This window comes from Mytilus edulis, chromosome 8 (genome assembly GCF_963676685.1).
Source record: "Mytilus edulis chromosome 8, xbMytEdul2.2, whole genome shotgun sequence".
Lineage (NCBI taxonomy): Eukaryota > Metazoa > Mollusca > Bivalvia > Mytilida > Mytilidae > Mytilus > Mytilus edulis.
Window position 1 is genome coordinate 73,895,091 of NC_092351.1, and position 20,832 is coordinate 73,915,922.

Here is a 20,832-nt window from a genome sequence, read left to right on the forward strand (position 1 = left end):
GATTTACAACTACTGTAAACCAACTTAATTTCGCGAGCGATTAATTTTCGCGACTTTCGCGAGTAGAGACATAACGCGAAATTAAATCGTCGCGAATATGTATAACTTGGATCTTTCCTTATTAAACTACATCAAGTTAATTAGAAAATCGCGAAATTAAATCGCCGTGAAGTAGACTAGCTGGAGATAAACGCGAAATAAAGTATCCGCGAAAATAAGTTGGTTTACAGTATAAGTCTTTGTTAAATTTCCACTTTTCAAAAAAATTGTGTAGAGTTTATCTTTTTTTTCAAATAAACAAATACTTGGCATGAGTTAAGGTTTATCCTGACCAGTAATGTAGAAGAAAAAAATCACATTAAAACATCGTTGCATATAAGATAATAACCATAATCGGAAGTTAACCAATCAAATTTCTCCCCTTATTTTACCTGTGTACAAGGGTTAGTCACCATGTAACCTCACGATTACAAAATATTCTATAGAAATTCCAAATAAAGAAATACCCAAGACATATGTTTATGACACAGAAATATTTTATTGCAATCAGATCATAAAGATGTAGGATTAATTACCTACAGCTGTCAAATTCAAGGGAATATTTTTTTTTCGACCCAATTTCGTATACAACCGGATATGACGTACCGTGATTTGGTGGTATTATACCTCAATGTTTGTTTTTGGCGAATCGGGTACAGCAGTGGTATTTCATTCCATTACTTTCGAAACAGTACCAAATGATTCTCTTGTTATTTATTAGAATCAAAATCAAAAATTCAAACTCAATCAATCTATGATATTTAACTCAAACGTAGTATATTTTAATGTATCGTTCTTTTTTCCAACACACTTGACAGTCGGTTGAACACGCTTATTTAACTAAAAGTATAATAACAAAAACACTGAGTCCGAGGAAAATTCCAAATGGACAGTCCCTGCACAAATGGCCAATTCAAATGTCCAAATTCATCAAACTAAATGATAACAACTGTTATATTTCGGACTTGGTATAGCCATCCTTAATAGAACCTGGTTGTATATCTAGATGAACCTTTCAATTGAATAACAGTCACATGGAATTCCAGAACAAAACCAAATTTTCGATCATTTGTAAACACAAACAAACTATTGCTATGAGTTACGATTTATGACAAAAATCAGCAAAGATCCATTGAAACAACATCTGATAAACAAATTTAATAATACTTTTAAATATTTGGATGATATTTTGGCTCTCAAAAATGACGACTTAAATATGTATACTTAAGACATTTATCCTGTTGAACTTACTTTACTTTAAATAAAGTTAACACTAGCACTGACTAATGCCCTTTCCTCGGTCTTGATATCTATATCATATTCCACAAGAAATACTTGAGAGATCTGCAGTCTCTACCAGAGAGAACATCAAATGCTGTTGTCTTATTATTATTAAGAGTCTTGCCTATAGAAGCTGAAATACATAAAAGACAACTATCACTTTTATTTTTCATAATATCATGTGAAAATATCAAAACTAAAGACGTTATGAATAGACAAATTGCCACTAATTAGGACAACAAGAATAGTTTTTTCAGCAGAATACTCAGCATACTTGAGATATATGATACATTTTCCGCCAACATGACCAACTATCTACAAAAAAAACATACCAAAAAGACATGGTTGGAAATAAGAACTTAACAAAAAAGTAAATCAGTTTTCGAACGCTCAATTAAAATCGGCAGCCATTAATAAAACCAGTCTAAAATATATGAACACAGAAAGCCTAGAAATTGTACAAAGTGCACAAGTCTTGAATCTGAAAAATCAACCAAGACTTGAGCTAAGAAAAGCTATTTTCAAAGCCTGAATGATGACTGGATAAAATATCTTACAGCCAGATAACACAAGATTATAAACTTTATAGCAGATCCGTTATGTTAATTGTGTCATACAGATCATGAAGACATAGTGCATATGGTTATATCATGTCCAGTGTTAAGTCATATATAACCTTTGTCGTATTTGGCACAACTTTTTGGAATTTTAGATCCTCAATGCTCTTCAATTTTGTACTTGTTGGGCTTTATAAATATTTTGATCTGAGTGTCACTGATGAGTCTTATTTAGACGAAACGCGCGTCTGGCGAACTAAATTATAATGCTGGTACCTTTGATAACTATTAAGTACCATAAGAGAGAAATTCCAAGTAGAGATAAAAAAGGAAATATTGGATAATATTGATCCAACTAACTGGAATACATTATGTTGTAACAAAATGGAAATAACACGCTTGCTACAAGATTGTAATAATTTCAGAGGAATTTGAACATAAGCAGTGAACTCGTAACCAAAATAGAGCAAAACATTAAAAACCTATTATTCCAACTTCATGTCAAGAGAGTAGATCTATTAGATGCAATTAACAACAAATAATAATATATGAAAGTGAATTTATACATAGTGACAGTTATACGTCTAGTGTATAGTTTTGAAATAAAAGCTAATATTTCGTATTTATGTGAAAAAGTGAATGAATAGGAATATGGACCTAGAATTTTATATTTCGAGAATATTCTCATGAAGAATCGTTAAACACCCGTATACAAGCACGATTATATCAATATATTATTATGATGCAGTAAAAAAAAAATCATTACCTCAAATGTTCAAATGAGGAAGATACAATCTAAACCATTAATATTCTCTATGATATTTATTTCATTTAATTTTGCTTTTGATAATTTTTTAATTTTAATTTTGCTTTTGATAATTTTTTAATTTTAATTTTTAATTTGACATGAATATATTATTATTGTTACCCTGTATTTTAAAATAAGACAAATATTTTAAAATATGGCACAAAATTATCTTTATATTCGATGTATACACTACAAAAGTCAAAAAGTCTGAAAAGACAAAGTTTTGTCTGAATTTGCATGAATTTTTACTTGACATTCTTTCTTTGTCTGAAATATTTTTTCAAATTCTTGACAAAGTCATTAACATTCATTAATGTTCTCGACACTTTCTTTATCATATGATAAGTGTCTTGATTAGTCTCGACAAATTATTGACTGTCTTAAATTTGTCTCGATATGTCTTGACATATTCTTGACATTCTTAATAATGTCTGAATATGTCTTTACACATTATTGACTGTCTTAAAGTTGTCCAAATATATCTCGACACATTCTTGACAGTCTTAAAGATGTCTTGACACTATCACAACTGTATAAATTTCGGCTAAATTGTGTAAAGACACTTTCCTAACAGTTCAAATACTTTCTTTTGATGTTTTATACTCATTTTTATTATCGATAAACTAAACTTAGAAGAATTAGGGTACAATCATACCCTGCATATTATAAAAAAGCCACATTTTTTTACAAGAACTGTTTATTCACTATATAAACATTGAATATTATGCATGAAATAAGAAAATTTATATGTCTACAGTATGATTGGTTTCAATCGTTTAGCTATTATTCATAACAGTTATAAATCAACATTTGTAATTATTTACCAACCCACATTAAAATTAGTTTATATCAACTTTCTCGCATAGGTATTTGTTAATATTTTAAATTACATACCCATAATCGTATTTATAAAAATGTATATATACCCAAATTTTTATTTATGAAAATATTCACATGCCCACCTTTTGTTTTTCTTGTTAACATAGTGTAACTTGAAATATCAGTATATTCTATAAAGAGAAATAAAGATAAAGATATATCATGTATATTGGTCATGATTCGTAAAACTCAGAATTGTGAAACAAATTTAAGACACAATTCAAAATTTTCAGAAAATGTCAAGCCATACTGAGAAAAAAAATATATCGAGAACATGTCGAGAAATCCAAGACAGCATTCAAATGTCTAGAATTTGTCAAGAAATTTAAAGACAAGTTTCAGAGTGTTAGGAAATTGTCAAGTAAATTTCATACACATTTAATACAAATCAGAAATTATCAAGAAAAAATAAGTAACTATTCATGCAAATTGAGACAAAGACTGGTCTTTTCAGATTCATATTCAGATTTGTAGTGATCATTTTAATATAATTTTTTACATAGTGAGTATAAACATATACTTAAACAATATGTTATAAAAGGGATATATTTTAGATTTAAATCATTGCATAATATTTTAAGAATACTAGACCAATTCAAAATTATATATATTGTAAGCCAAAGCTGCTTTTTAGGTTATTAAAACATGCATACATAAAAAAACATATACTCCATATGTACATTAAACCCTTATGAGCATCTCTTATTTTTATAATAATATTGTCATTGACACACATAATACACACACATTTAAATAAGATAAGTTTGTAATATTAAACAAAATAAAAGCCAAAACTGTATATATAGCTTTAAACGTCACATTCATAAAAAGATATACTAAAAATCATCTGCATAGTGTGCTGAACATAGTTGTCTGAAACGAAACAAAAAAAAATTCTACGCAAAATTACCCAGATACACTAATATTATTAGAGTTGTGCCTGTCTATAGGAAGCCTATACAAAGGAGAAAGTGTTAGACTGCTACTATTTTGTAGTAATTTATGCCTAAGAGTATGTTGTAAGGCTTTTATGATGTTCATAAAGCAGATGTTTTGTGACCTTTTTTTTTTTAACTTGTGCATTAAATCAGACATGTTTTCAAACGTAGATGTAAAATATAATAATTTAACTTCAGTTAACTTTTGAGCTAAATTCAAGTGTATGAAATTAGTTGCAGTAATATTGAAATTTAGAAAGGTACATGTAATTGAGGCCTAGTAGGGCATGTGGTATCAAGCAATACGACATTTTCCCTACATCACCGAAAAAAATTGTGTTTATAAAAACACACCTTATCACGTTTGAATTTTGAACAATAACTTAAAAACGTGTATATTATCATCTAATAATTTGCGTTCCAAATTCTACTCTTTAACACTGCAAACTTTACAAATGCACAATCCAGCCAAACATTTAAGAAAATTAAGGTATTGTACATTGTTGTAATAACGTGGTCTGTACGTTTTGGTTTAATGTGTTTTCTATCATATGATATTATAGCTACAAGAACTTATGATGGCATGAGTTCAGAGGAACAGCATAGAACAAAGTCGCAACTCGATGACTATAAGAAGTCATGGTATTCATATACATAATGTGTTTTAAGACAAACACCAATGACGATCATCATATGAACCGTCAGAATTATTAGAGACAAAAACAACATTCGTTTTTCTATTAACTTTTTCGAAAGAAAGGTAGTGAAGAGTTAAATTCTCATTCAATAAGTCTTTCGTCTGACATATTACAATATTATATAACACAACTTTATTCTTTCTCAAATATTCTCATTAATATGATGCATTGATTATTCTTTCTTTATATAAATATATATGTATGTATAAATTTTAGTCTGATAGTATTTAGATGAAAGATTGAACTCGAAATAAAAGAAATAAAAGAACGCATAACAGAAAACATACTGCACACTTAAAGCAAGGGACAAAAGCAAAATATTATTTGACCATTTCCTAAGACCTAATCTACTAGCTAAATTGAAACTTATAACCAATTATGCATTATAGACACATCATGTTACATTGCCAGCTATTTAATTAGTGACAATTAGTAACAATCACTCGCATTCTCAAATTAAATTATAGAAAGAAGGTATTTCCAACTTTTTTTTACAAAGTATTCAAATTTACAAGCCTGGCACCTTTGGTTGTTTTTTTTATGAAATTTGGATTTTTTTCGATTTTGGAACCGTAGATAATATATATCTTTTGTGTGAACGCGTCAATTGAAGAACACACTGTATACGTTAAGAAATGAGTAATACGTAATTAAAAAAAAATGGTGTTTTGAATATATTTAGAAAACGTTAATCATCACGTGTTAAGATTCTATATAATCTCCCAATACATGTGTGTATGTATCCAGTAATTTTGGACGACCTTTTTTTGTTAAAACAAACAAAATGTGTTAATGATATAGATAAACAGTTATTGATATTTCATAAACAACATGTTTTATGCGTTTATGTCTATGTACTTACATTATCACGTCTGGGATTTCTGTTTCAGTTACTTCATCGATATTTTCTACGTCATCTTTTGTTGAACTAAGAAATGTAAAAAGGAAAGTATAAATATTTAAAAGAATTAGAAAGAGTTACAAAGAAAACGAATATCCGAAGCGTGATACCGACCCTTTAAACATTTGACTCATATTAAATAACATCGCTTACCTTGCAGAAAAATAATGTAGTAGTCTTCGGCATTTTGCCGCTTGATGTTCATTTTTTCCCCCTCTTTCGTTTTGGTTATTTTAACAGACGGCATGACTAAAAGTGTTTTTTTAATCCTGGTATGTTTGATAACTTTTGGAATATGTCTTAAATGCCATACATGTGCATACTATTCGTCCTTTATCTTGGTTATCGACATCACTAAAGGTTATTCAAAAAGGAAGATTTTTTTTAATTAAATTTTTATTCTTTAACCTCGAAAAACCTCAATACCATTTTTATTCATTAATTAAACATTTATAATATTTTCATAAGAATAATAGAAAGTGTTCTATATCAATATATTGTACTCTTAACAATGGTATACATATTATTTAAATTGATCAATATATGCAAGTTAAATATATAGCATTCATTCACTAAATAAATATGTGTAAGCAGTCAGGTAAAACGTACCCAAAACCTAGTCAGTACAGGTAAAGATATTTAATCACATAATTCGGCGGTCATGTTTGATTGTGTATCCTTGTATAGTCGGTTGAGTTAAAGGTTATGAATCGCTCATTGAGTAATGAATCAGATTTATTTAATAAGATTCAATAAACACAATTTGATTAGTGTTAACAAATACTATAATTAATATTTTATTATAGTTTCAAAACTTTTTTATGAGTAAGATTTCAATGGTTTGTACAAGGTATCTTATAACTCAATATTATTGCTTATGTTTTGAACATTGACTAAAAGTAATTATTTGACATATTTTATATTTGTGATATAAAGTTCAAACAAAATTAATTCATTTGGAAAAGCCAATCTAAATAATTCATTCAGTTTTTCCCAATAATTGTAATATGTATTTACGATAAAGTTGCCAGAGTACGCACTAATATTAAACGAACTAGCCAAAGGTTGTCGATAGTGATAACAAAAACATATAAAATGGCACAAGCCGCTGCATCGACTTGTGAAATATGTACTGGCGGACCAGGTGAACACTACTGTCAGCAGTGTGATCAGCTATTTTGCGGAAACTGTAAATTATCTCATTTACGCGCAAAGTCTTGTAAAAACCACACTTTTGTAAGCGGACGAGATATCAACCAGGAAGAAAAACTTCTTTGTACGGACCACAAGGAAAGTTTCTTATTCTACTGTCAGGATTGTGATACTCCTGTCTGTAGAATTTGCTCCGTCGAGAAACACAGTCGCCATTTGATGACAGACCTGACTGAATCAACTAAAAAACTTAGATCTGAACTTGCCAAGGTTATTGAATTAAAGGAAACAACATCGAGGCAAAACGTAAACACAATTGAAAGGTACACAAAAGCTTACCGTGAGGAAGTCAAAGCAGTCATCAAGACCATAACTGAAGAGGGCAACTACTGGAAGAAACTTATTGATAAAAAAGTCGAAGGTCTTGTAAAGCTTGTGCAGGATAAGGAACAGAAAACATTACATAATATGTCTGCACTAATCAAAGTTCATCGTAAAGATTTCGAAAACTGTCAACAATGGCAAAAAAACATCAAAGAAATGGAATCGATAGCAGATGTACTTTTGTTAAAAAATCTTAAGAAACTTAAAGTTGATGTGGACAACATTGAATTACAGCAAGTTCCTGAAAGGTCATCTTTGTCATACAGAAACAAAAAGCCTTTAGGTACAGAAATAGACAGCCTATTCGGAGAGTTACAGTTTAAGTAAGTTATCAATTCATAGAAAAAAACTAATTATGGTGTTAACAATTGCATCGGTATACGGAATATTTTCTTAAATAAATGGTAAATCTATATGTTGAATGTGTGTCTTGTAGCAATGCAATCGGAGCAAAAGATACCAAATAGACATTCAAAGGCGTTCTTAAAAACAACCGACAACACCATGACAAAACAAAGACAAAAACAAAAAAACACCAAATGACAAACAACACTTCACAAAATAAAAAAAATGTTATTACACTAACGAACATCTGTTGAACATACTTCTTCAAGAGGTAAACAGGCAAAGCAGGTTAACAAATGGTTGCGAGATAAGAACAACACATTTTCATGATTGATACTACAGATCTTGAAAAGACAATGTTGTTAGAAATTGTTTAAAACAGACTAATTTCGTACACTCATTTTGATACGACGAAGAGTCATTTTTGGCTCGCTTTGTATGAACAGTAGTCAACATTGAATAAACCTCAATTATAAGAAAATAGAAATCAGACACTTTGATAAAACGACACATTTAAGCATCTGGTATTTCAACTTTAGATTTAAGACTTTAAAGGAATCAAGGTTTCAGCATCATCAATCACATTTGAAAATTGATTGATTTGGATTATCGGTATGTGGTTTCTTATACTTACACCGTTCTTCGGCATATTTAGGTATGAGTGTCCCTATTAAATGTACACCATATATACAGAACAACTATCCACTATTGAAAAACAGCTATTGACATTTGTCTAGCACTTAGTTCTAGTCAATAATTTTGGACTCTCAGTTACTGAATGATTTAACTGTTTTGAAGCCAACCCTGCACTTAAAACGGCACGTGTGATAAATAAGCTACTGTCATAACTGTTCATTCTTTATATTAAAAAAAACTTTGTTCGAAACAGCTTTGACCATTCTTGTTATATTTGTTACGGTTGTGTTTATATCATGTATTTAGCACCTCGCATACTTCTTCTGACATCAGACTTGGACTTCTCTTGAACTGAATTTTAATGTGCGTATTGTTATGCGTTTACTTTTCTACATTGGCTAGATGTATAGGGTTGAGATCTCACAAACATGTTCAACCCCGCCGCATTTTTTTGCGCCTGTCCCAAGTCAGGAGCCTCTGGTCTTTGTTAGTCTTGTATTATTTGAATTTCTTGTGTACAATTTGGAAATTAGTATGGCGTTCATTACCACTGTGCTAGTATATATTTGTTAAGGGGCCAGCTGAAGGACACCTCCGGGTGCGGGAATTTCTCGCTACATTGAAGACTTGTTGGTGACCTTCTGCTGTTGTTTTTTTCTATGGTCGGGTTGTTGTCTCTTTGGCACATTCCCCATTTCCATTCTCAATTTCAGTTATAAAACATCTCCATCTTTCAACTCTCTGAGTTGTAGCTGTCCTTGTGATGATAAGTTACATGAAAGAAAATTAATCTAAAACAAGTGTTTTTTTTCTATTAATGATTCCTGGTGTATATAATCATTTTGTTTTAATTTTGTGCTTGTATAAAACACCTAATTATTTCCCTACCTTTAAAAGAGATTTTTTTCCCCTCATGTTTGGCATCCTACATATTTTTAATTTCTGAAACCTAAAATATACCTAAACTTTTTTGTATATGACATAATGAAATTCTAATTATTACTCATCAACTTACCTTTTATCATATATTTAGTAGTAAATATAGTATTTTTAGCTCACCTGGCCCGAAAGGCCAAGTGAGCTTTTCCCATCACTTGGTGTCCGTCGTCCGTCGTCCGGCGTTAACTTTTACAAAAATTTTCTCCTCTGAAACTACTGGGCCAAATTTAACCAAACTTGGCCACAATCATCATTGGGGTATTTAGTTTTAAAAATGTGTCCGGTGATCCGGTCAACTAACCAAGATGGCCGCCATGACTAAAAATAGAACATAGGGGTAAAAATGCAGTTCTTTGCTTATAACTCAAAAACCAAAGCATTTAGAGCAAATCTGACATGGGGGTTAAATTGTTCATCATGTCAAGATCTATCTGCCCTGAAATTTTCAGATGAATTGGACAACCTGTTGCTGGGTTGCTGCCCCTGAATTGGTAATTTTATGAAAATTTAACTGTTTTTTTTTTATTATCTTGAATATTATTATAGATAGAGATAAACTGTAAACAGCAGTACAGATTTACAAATAAGTCAACATGACTGAAATGGTCAGTTGACCCCTTTAGGAGTTATTGCCCTTTATAGTCAATTTTTAACAATTTTTTCGTAAATCTTAGTAATCTTTTACAAAAATCTTCTTCTGTGAAACTACTGGGCCAAATTAATCCAAACTTGGCCACAATCATCATTGGGGTATCTAATTTAAAAAATGTGTCCGGTGACCCGGTCAACCAACCAAGATGGCCGCCATGGCTAAAAATAGAACATAGGGGTTAAATGCAGTTTTTAGCTTATAACTCAAAAACTAAAGCATTAAGAGCAAATCTAACAGGAATAAAATTGTTTATTAGGTCAAGATCTATCTGTCCCTAAATTTTCAGATGAATTGGACAACCTGTTGTTGTGTTGCTGCCCCTGAATTGGTAATTTTAAGGAAATTTTACAGTTTTTGGTTATTATCTTGAATATTATTATAGATAAAGATAAACTGTAAACAGCAATAATGTTCAGCAAAGTAAGATTTACAAATAAGTCAACATGACCAAAATGGTCAGTTGACCCCTTTAGGAGTTATTTCCCTTTATAGTCAATTTTTAACCATTTTATAAATCTTAGTAATCTTTTACAAAAATCTTCTCCTCTGAAACTACTGGGCCAAATTAATCCAAACTTGGCCACAATCATCTGTGGGGTATCTAGTTTTAAAAATGTGTCCGTTGACCTGGCCATTCAACCAAGATGGCTGTCACGGCTAAAAATAGAACATAGGGGTAAAATGCAGTTTTTGGCTTATAACTCAAAAACCAAAGCATTTAGAGCAAATCTGACATAGGGTAAAATTGTTAATTAGGTCAAGATCTATCTGCCCTGAAATTTTCAGATGAATCGGACAACCCATTGTTGGGTTGCTGCTCCTGAATTTCTAATTTTAAGGAAATTTTGCTGTTTTTGGTTATTATCTTAAATATTAGTATAGATAGGGATAAACTGTAAACAGCAATAATGTTCAGCAAAGTAAGATTTACAAATAAGTCAACATGATTGAAATGGTCAATTGAACCCCTAAGAAGTTATTGTCCTTTGTAGTCAATTTTTTTGTGGACAAAATACACTTCTGGCGTATTAAATTTTGAACTTGTTGCCTTTTGTTGGCTGTTGTTCGTGTGATTCTTTGTCAATTGTGTTCTCCAATTTATTTATATTGTAGTCCTGTGTTGTCATTTTGATGTTATATTTCACATGGCCATAAAAGTGCGAGGTTTGGCATGCCACAAAACCAGGTTCAACCCACCATTTTTTCCTTTAAAAATGCCCTGTACCAAGTCAGGAATATGGTCATTGTTATATTATAGTTCGTTTCTGTGTGTATTACATTATAACGTTGTGTCGTTTGTTTTCTCTTATTTTTGAGTGTAAATTCACATTGCGATAAGACGTGTCACGGTACTTGTCTATCCCAAATTCATGTATTTGGTTTTGATGTTATATATATTATTCTCGTGGGATTTTGTCTATGTGTGTTACATTTTAGTGTTATGTCGTTGTTTTCCTCTTATATTTAATGCGTTTCCCTCGGTTTTAGTTTGTTATCCCGATTTTGATTTTTGTCCATGGATTTATGAGTTTTGAACAGCGGTATACTACTGTTACCTTATTTAACAATTTTCATAAACTTTGTAAATTTTACTAACATTTTCCACTGAAACTACTGGGCCAATCATTATAGATAGAGATAATTGTAAGCAGCAAGAATGTTCAGTAAAGTAAGATCTACAAACACATCGCCATCACCAAAACACAATTTTGTCATGAATCCATCTGTGTCCTTTGTTGAATATTCACATAGACCAAGGTGAGCGACACAGGCTCTTTAGAGCCTCTAGTTTTATATTAAAAAAAAAAAGCCAGTTTAATCCATAACACGCAACTTTGATGCGCACCCTTTATCATATCCTTTACCACACTCTCACTTTTTTTTTGGCACACTAAATGCAACTATGAAAAATACAAAACACACAAAACAAATACAATAAATAAAACATTTTCAAAACAACAGCACGCAAATTGTAAGTTAAGTAATTCTTTTAAGGATGTACTTAGGTGAGGTTAGGTGAAAATTAATAAATTAAGAAGTTAAAATTGATACTTTAAGCTGGTAGAGCATCAATTAAGGATACAAATAAGCTAACAATATTGATAGGTCATGGACCTCCTTTTCGAGATAGTTGAGAATAAAAATATGGCGGGAAAAGGCTGACTCGGACTTTTACCCTATATTTGCATTGGTATTATTGTGTCTCAAAACAAAAGAAAGAAAATTAAGAATCTTCTAAAATGTTTTTGGTAAATGACCTTTCATGAGTTATTTAGTCATATTTGAAAAAAAAAATGGGTGTTATGGGGCAAAATATTTTACATTGTATTGTATGGAAAAACACCAAGGACTCCGAACATTTGAAACAAATTCCAAGACCTCACCTAAGTATATCCTTAAGACTTTTAAAACAGGACAAAAGTAGAACTGAAGGTAACCCAGTGCTATGGATCAGAAAACAGTTCATATAATATAATACTCTCCTGTAAAAATACGATAAAGCGTCTAAAACATTGCAAAATCCGTATCACATGCCATATCACCTTCGACAAATATCATCTCTCGGGCCTAAAGGCCATTGGGCTGATATTGGCGTCGCGGGATGATACGGCATATGATACGGATTTTGCCATGTATTATTCTCTATTGATCATATACTTAGACTAAATAACATATGATTTTTACTGTATGATAATAGCATCAAATTTACGTAGATTCGATATTTTTCGAATTGGTGCTTAGCGGGCTGATATGAAAAGTTTATCACATGCTTCGATTGTTATCACATGCCTATCCGTAACGTTATCGCATGGCATTTCGGTGATACTCGGCAAATTCCGGAAAATACACCTCAATGCAACGTTTTTAGTGAAAAACATCACAAAATAGTGCACAAAACAATTATTAAGATACTGAAAAGTGTATTGTGTAAATAGTTATCAAAGGTACCAGGATTATAATTTAATACGCCAGATGCGTAAAATATTAATAAAAAAATAAAAAGAAGAAACAAACAAATTATTAAATTAATACATGTTTTATAAGTTTCAAACCTTATTTAGAAAGTTACTTTGAAAAGTTTGACTTTTCCTAACAGTCTTCATAATGTATATTGTTTTTTTTTGTCGATTCGTCCATATTAAAATGACTTTTTTTGTCTGCTAAGGCATATATTTTATTGTGTGTTTTTCTATGTTGTGATGCTATGCTATTGTTTCAGAAAAAGGGAGAAGGTTCGGGTCCATTAAAACGTTTAATCCCTCTGCAAATGTTTGATCTGATGTACAGTAGTTGTCGTTTGCTTATGTAATTTATACGTGTTTCTCGTTTCTCGTTTTTTTTTTATTTTTTATATAGATTAGACTGCTGGTTTTCCAGTTTGAATGGTTTTACACTAGTAATTTTGGGGCCCTTTATAACTTGTTGTTCGGGGTGAGCCAAGGCTCCGTGTTGAAGGCCGTACATTGACCTATAATGGTTTACTTTTTTTTAATTGTTATTTGGATGGAGAGTTGTCTCATTGGCACTCACACCACATCTTCCTATATCTATATGGTAGAAATATTTCATATCGAATGTACTAAATTTGGGGTCCGACGTACGTGAACTTTTCCCTCTTTGAACTTCTATTTTGGAACCACGTAAATATATATGAATCTATTATTTTTCATAAGCATATGATAAAATGATCATAACATGTCATTTTTCATATCGCATGCATTACCAGCCCTTTGTCAATATCAGCCCTCGAGCCATGCGGCTCTTGAGCTGATATTGAACCTAGGGCTGATAATACATGCGATATGAAAAATGCCATGTAATAATCTGATAATATTTATTTCTTGCATATTGTATTAACCAATTTCAATGAGCTTATTATGTAGTGATGTTTTGTGTTTTAGAGAAGGTAAAGCGTTATTGGAAAAAACTGAAAACCAGCAAAATACCAGGTAATATAATGCATCTTTTGTTTAGCAATTTGAACGTAAATACATGTACATAAACTCTATTCAACTGTTTAACTCTAATAATTAAAGACACAGTAACATAAACATTGAAAACTGAAGATGAAGACAATGTTCAATGCACAACACAAATAAAAGATAGAAGACCTAATTTGCAGTCCATCATTTTGTTATTCAGAGCTTATGAAAAAAAAAACGAACTGCAATATGCTGATAACCAATAATAGCTAGATATTCGTAAATGAACAGTGCTTTTCTAGATGTTCTTTAAAAAACAATGAGATGTATTATAATTGCCAACATGACAAATATTAACTAAGGTTCGAATAAATTTTTTTAACAATTACAGGCAGCAGTCAGGCTTTCAACAAGATATAAAAAGTAATGGCGTATAGTCCGCTATGGAAGGGTTTCTTTATTGGCGAAAATGTGCTTGGAACATGACGTTATACCCATGTTTTCGTTGTAAGCTTGCACACTTTTTTGCGCAAGTTACGGTTGTGTCATATTCGTCTTTTCCTTGTGGCAGTGTGTTAATATATTTGCATGCTTTTTCAGAGATAAGAATTACACCCTGGTTAATATTATTTTAGGTCTAAAGAATCAGAAAAGATACACAAATACGCATGTAGCTGTTGTGGGTAAGTAATAAAAATGTCAACACTGAAAAAGTTGTTTTTATAATTGTCTTGGGTAGTCTCAGGTTTTTTTTTGTTTTTTTTTTTACTTATTGAAACGTCATGTCAAGACTGTTGGTAAATTTAGAAGTAATATAAAAGAACCTGTCATTACTGACATTATCATCTGTAATGATATTGTATAGTATATGGAAATTGTATCCCATGAGTGATAATATTGAAGTCAATTCAGATCAATCAGAATATGTAAATTGTGTAGAGAAGTTGTATTCAACTTAAACAAAACAACACCGTTACACATTTTCTTAACAGATAAAATAAAGTATTATATTGACTGCTTACAAAATAAGAGTAAAAAGTATCTAAATTAACATTAACGTGCCTTACTGTTTTTGGTGTAAATATTTTGGAAGATGTTACTTTCCTATATATAATTGACCATACAAGATTGATTTTAGTGCAAACACAACAGTCCCCACACTAGAACTAAAAAAACATGCAAACTGTGTTCAATGATACGTTTAAAATGTGTTTTTTTTATAATATTCAGAGTATTACTACGTTAATCTGGACAGAAGCAATGTGTGTGTAATTCTTGAATGAATACACAACATTCCACGTTCTTTGAAATTAGGATTTCGGTGAAATGTTTGTTGTTCTTTTTGGTTCAACCTGCCATGATTTGCTAACAAATACATGTGTTTGGATTTTTTTTAACAAAAAACAAACTTTTCAATTGTTTTGTACTGTATTGTTATTTGATATATGTATTGGATTCTTATTACAGGAATGTACAGATGTCAACGTAAGTAAAGTGTACTTAAATGTATATTTACAGAAAACATAGATGGTTTAAGTTAACCTTTTTTAATTGTTCTTCTGATTATTAATGAACGATCAAGCTATACCTCCTATTTCACTTAAAACGCAAGGCCTTTGAATTCACCTGATAAGTAATAATTGAGTTAAAGAAAAATTGATGAGCGTCGGTAAATACTTGGTCAAATATGCTCAGATTATGTCGGGTGCGGTTCTGACTAGGTCGAGTATGGTTCCTAGTAGATCGAGTATGGTTCAGCCGCGTACACAATGGTTAAATACTGGTCGAGTAAAGTACAAGTTCAGACTGTAGATATAAAAAAGAAAAGGGGGTATGATTGCCAGGAAGACAACTGTCAACAAAAGACCAAAATGACACAGACCTTAACAATGATAGGTCACCATACAGCCTTCAACAATGAGCAACCGGATAGTCAGCTATAAAAGGCCCCGATATGACAATGTTAAACAATTCAAACGAGAAAACTAACGGCTTTATTTATATAAAAAAATTAAGTATAGTTAAAATTACAGTCGAGTATTATAAAGTAAAGGAGAAGGTCCGGTAAGACCCCTTTTTGGCCCCAAAATATAGCAGTTTTACCAAATTGTTAAAATGTAAACTTTTAGTTATTTATTGGACAGTACAATGCTTCTGCTACATATATATGGGCTGTTTTTGACAATACAATGCACATATATCGAGTACTAGCACCACTAAGTCATGCTAAATTACTGAAATCTTCACAATTCTATCATTTTAGTTAAACTTTAGTCGGTTTTCGCTTAAAACGAAAGTGGCCGCATTCGTGTTCATCCTTAATATTGGAATGAGAGTTGTATTTTATGATAATACATAACATATATAAAGGTTTAGGATGAACACGGATGCGGCCACTTTCATTTTTGACAAAAACCATCTGAAAAGTGACATTTTTTAAGAAATTTGGTAGATTTTTCATTTTGAGCTTGAATCAGATCGTTTTTAATGACTAAATCAGTTAAAATCTTTCATAAAAACTAACTGAATCAAATGAAATAGACACTTAAGTGTTTAAAAAGAGGTCAAAATCTTTCGTCAGATGAACCTGAAATTTGAGGCCAAAATCGGTCCTTACCGGACCTACTCCTTTTAGAACAGTTCATATATAACATGTAAACAAAAATAATTATCTGACCTTTTGTTGGAATGATAATGTTTTTGGGACACAACCTAAAACACTTTGTAACCTCATTGAATTATTGGTGTGTTTCCAAGAATTTTTCTTTGTAAATTAAAATGAAGGATGACATTCAAAATGTATGGACATTTTAGTGGGATATTTTCTTTAAAAAATTTCATTGAACCATTATTCCAGTAATATTTTTTTAAAACACACAACGTACACGCATGCGTCTCATATACTAAAGTAAATATTTGTGACTTCTCAAAAACACGTCATAATTAGGCACAAGTATGTATTTTTTTTTACAGGAATGAACCTATTACCGAAGAGATCTGGTATGTATTAAACTTATAATTCTTTTTAGTGCTTAAACATTATGAAGATTGTTTTATTCACATACGAAACTAAATAGCTGGAGCTTCAAATTATTCTAAGCGGGATTATTCATTCTATGTGAAAAAAAACGTTTTTTTATATAAAAACAAAGGTATGTTGATAAAGCTTGAGTAATCCAGTAACTAATGGTACATACTTAAGAGCATCTTTAGCTTAACAAGAGAGTGTGTGTATTCATATTGATATCTTAAACAAAGTAAATAATAAATTAAACATAGACCATTCAATTCGATTAGCTTTAATTTTTTTTTTTTGGTGATCATAGCATATTTGCATGATTCTAAATCAGCAAATTTTTTTAGTTTTAAACTACTGGTAATTTTGAAATATCAAATTGTTATTTTTGCGTATATTACGACAGATTAAGATTTTTACAAAAAGATCAGTCGCACTTTAACTGTGAACGCATCATTTGAATGCCCCACTGAATTACGTCCAGTTACATTATATTGTGTGTCTTATATTATAGCAAACGTTTCTATTTTACAGTATGTGATAGGAATCATTAAAAGTTTATATTTATACCAGACACAGTAAAACTGTTTTATAAATGTTTGTACAGCTAAAACTTTTCTTATTTATTGTTTTATTGCAGTTCAGGTTTATCTATGTAAGTAACACATATTTACCTTAATCATATCATATCACACTCATTCGTTTTTTAATGCATCAACAATGAAACGTCTATATCACATCAACAATAGTCATGCCATTATATATTGCAAATGTGTTGTTGAAGTTTACTTAAGAAATGATTCATGTAAGCCATAAATTGTTTGAAATTTTCATATGGCCTGGGCTGTGATATTCGAATTTTATCCTGAGCATTAGCAAGGTATAAAATTAACGAATATCAAGGCCCAGGTCATGTGTAAATTTATACACAATATATGGGTTCCATGAATTATTTCGATTCTAATAGGACAAATACAGCCATTAAAAAACTAAAGCGAGAGAGAATATGATGTGTGTGTTGCTGTTCTTTTTTACTCCCCGTTAGATAAAACTCAAGCATTCTTATAAATAAATAGCTTGCATGGGTTATTTCATAAATAGCCGCTAGAAAAAAATCTGTTAAATTTTTTTTTATCCTACAATTCAACATTTGCCATTTTTAATTTACATATTTTTCTCGTAAGCTACCGTCAAATTCAAAGTTGGCATTTCAACTACGGAGCCGCCATGTTGTTGCTGAAATCAGTAAATAACGAAAACAACACGTTAATATACTGAACGACTTTTAAAACGCAACACTCATTTTGTTGATGTTTTTTTACCAAATCATGTTTGATTCTCTTACAACTACTTCTTACTTGCATATCATATTTCTTTCTCTTTACAAAAAATCAAAATCTGACTAACCTGTGGTTATTGATCATACTGAATTTTCGAAGTCGCACAAATTTCTTAAAGCGAAATTTCGGACCCATGAAAGATTGTTTCAGTTTTTTTTTTGCTTTGTGAAACAGTTCTTTTAATCCTTTGCCTCACTCAAATCAGTTAAAAAATGTTGCATCTCCATATTGCCAAGAATAAGAAATAAAAAAAAACTGAATTAGCCCTTAAGAATACCGCAAACATGAACACATAAACGTGCTGCAACCATACTGTATGACTTCAGAAACTCGTCTTACTGTCCTTCCAACAACGATACAAGTAGACAAGATTTGTTGCTGGCCATCAATGAACAGATGAACGTGTAGTGACAATGAAACGTCAACAGAATTTGATTACGCATCGTCATTTGCCAGACACGTTTGCGACCGCAACGTCAACTGCTAATCAAATTGCCTAGTGCCATTGTGTACAGATTCATACCATAAATGTTTCTTATCAACTGAATTGCCAAAGAATCAACCGAGGAAAAACCTTTAAAGCCCGCAAGTTCCAACCGCATAATTGCCATAACCAATTAATGGGTTGAACAAATGCTCAATTAGAAAGTGTAAAATAGAACCCAAAACTTGTCAGACAGAATTAGTTGACCTTTCTGAAAATCATTTGGCGTTTGTAACAGGCAATTATTGCTTTTCACGGTGACACATTTATTCAAAAATAACAAAAAAAATAATCTAGTGTTGCGTTTTCTAAAGTCGGTCAGTATTTATGGAAATAATACAATACAATAGAAAAGTAAACAAAAACCTACCTCAAAATCAATTTAAATACAGTATTATACGAATTTGAATGGTTCATTTAAAAGAAAACTTTCATTCTAGCTTTTTCATATGTATGACATCCTGTTTTGAAATGACTTAAATGCGCCAAAATCAGTAATAGACTTTCGTGGAATCTTGATTTATTTTGATTTTGTTGATTTCTTCGAGCTGTAGTGCATTACTTCTTTTTATTATGCATCCGAATGAGAATACAAGTAATTTTTCCTTTTTTTAAATGCTATTTTTAAAACAATAGAATGGGCAAAGGATTTGTGAAAAGGTTCCAGTACATGTGGATTAACGTGGGAAGTGTTTTTTACCAGCCAGTATTATGTTTATCTCTGAGTCGATATATCGAAAATGGTATCACGGTGTTGTTTACAAAGCAAATTACATATATATATATATATATTAGAATTTAAATTTTCTTTTATCTTAGTATACTTTAGATCATATTCAGCTTAACAAAAGAGTTCATGTATTTATATTGATTATTTAAACAATGGTAATAATGCATTAAACATAGACGTTCAATTATGTTTGCTTTAGTTTATTTGTTTGGTGTTCATAGCATATTGAAATATTAACCTCTAACTTTTGTTGGTGACAGACAATTGTTACGACAGATTAAGATTTTTACAAAACGATCATTCTTACTATAATTGTGAAAGCATTATTTGAATTCAGCACTGAATTAAGTCCAATAATCATTATATTGTGTGTATTAGATAAGAGCAAACATTTATATATTACAGTATGAGATAAGGGTCATTAAAAGTTAATAATTATACCAGACTCAGTAAACACATTGTTTCTAAATGTTTGATAAGCTTACCTTTTTCTTATTTTTTTTTTTTGCAGTCAAGGTTTGAGGACGTAAGTAACACAAATTTACCTTAATCCTATCACAATCATGTGTTCTTGGAGATGTTAATGTATGAAAAATGAAACTTCTATCTCATATCAATTGGTTTTTCTTGAGACTAAACACAATAGTAATGTCGTTAGATATTGAAATATGTCTTGTTGGAGTTAACGTTCTTTTATCATTATTATTTTAAGTACAGCGCAAATTATCCGGTGATACTTATGGATAAATTAGTATATTTAGATAAACGCAAACACATAACTTAAAGTACAAATAAAACATGACCAAAAGCAATTTGACATGCTGAAAATTATAATGTTCGCCAGATAATTGATGTAACAGACTATAGTGAATAAAAGTAATGAGGGAACATACAGTTATTCCTCTTATATATAAGGAAAAAAAATGTCAAAGTAAAAATTTGATTGTTCCTCTTGTATACATTTGTTGTTATTTACAAAGAAAATGAAACACTGTTTTATCTGGCGTGCATGAATATGCAGTCAAATGTTTTGTTTTATTTTACTACAATTGTAGATGACTGTTTAAAGAAATCATTGGTTTATTTTGATATTACAAAAATCAGACGAAAGGCTGCATGCATGCAATAGA

General features: G+C 30.8%; 2 protein-coding genes across 3 annotated transcripts in view; both read left to right on the top strand.

Moving 5' to 3' along the window:
• The window catches only part of LOC139486251 (transcription intermediary factor 1-beta-like), a 152,711-nt gene that overhangs the window by 80,115 nt on the left and 51,764 nt on the right, over nucleotides 1-20,832 (top strand). The window lies entirely within an intron of this gene.
• LOC139484338 (E3 ubiquitin-protein ligase TRIM45-like) lies at nucleotides 7,165-17,689 on the top strand. Its single transcript, XM_071268076.1, has 6 exons — nucleotides 7,165-7,960; nucleotides 14,112-14,159; nucleotides 14,768-14,815; nucleotides 15,600-15,617; nucleotides 17,106-17,132; nucleotides 17,683-17,689. The coding sequence occupies exons 1-6, from the start codon at nucleotides 7,197-7,199 to the stop codon at nucleotides 17,687-17,689; spliced, it is 912 nt and encodes a 303-aa protein (XP_071124177.1). The 5' UTR covers nucleotides 7,165-7,196.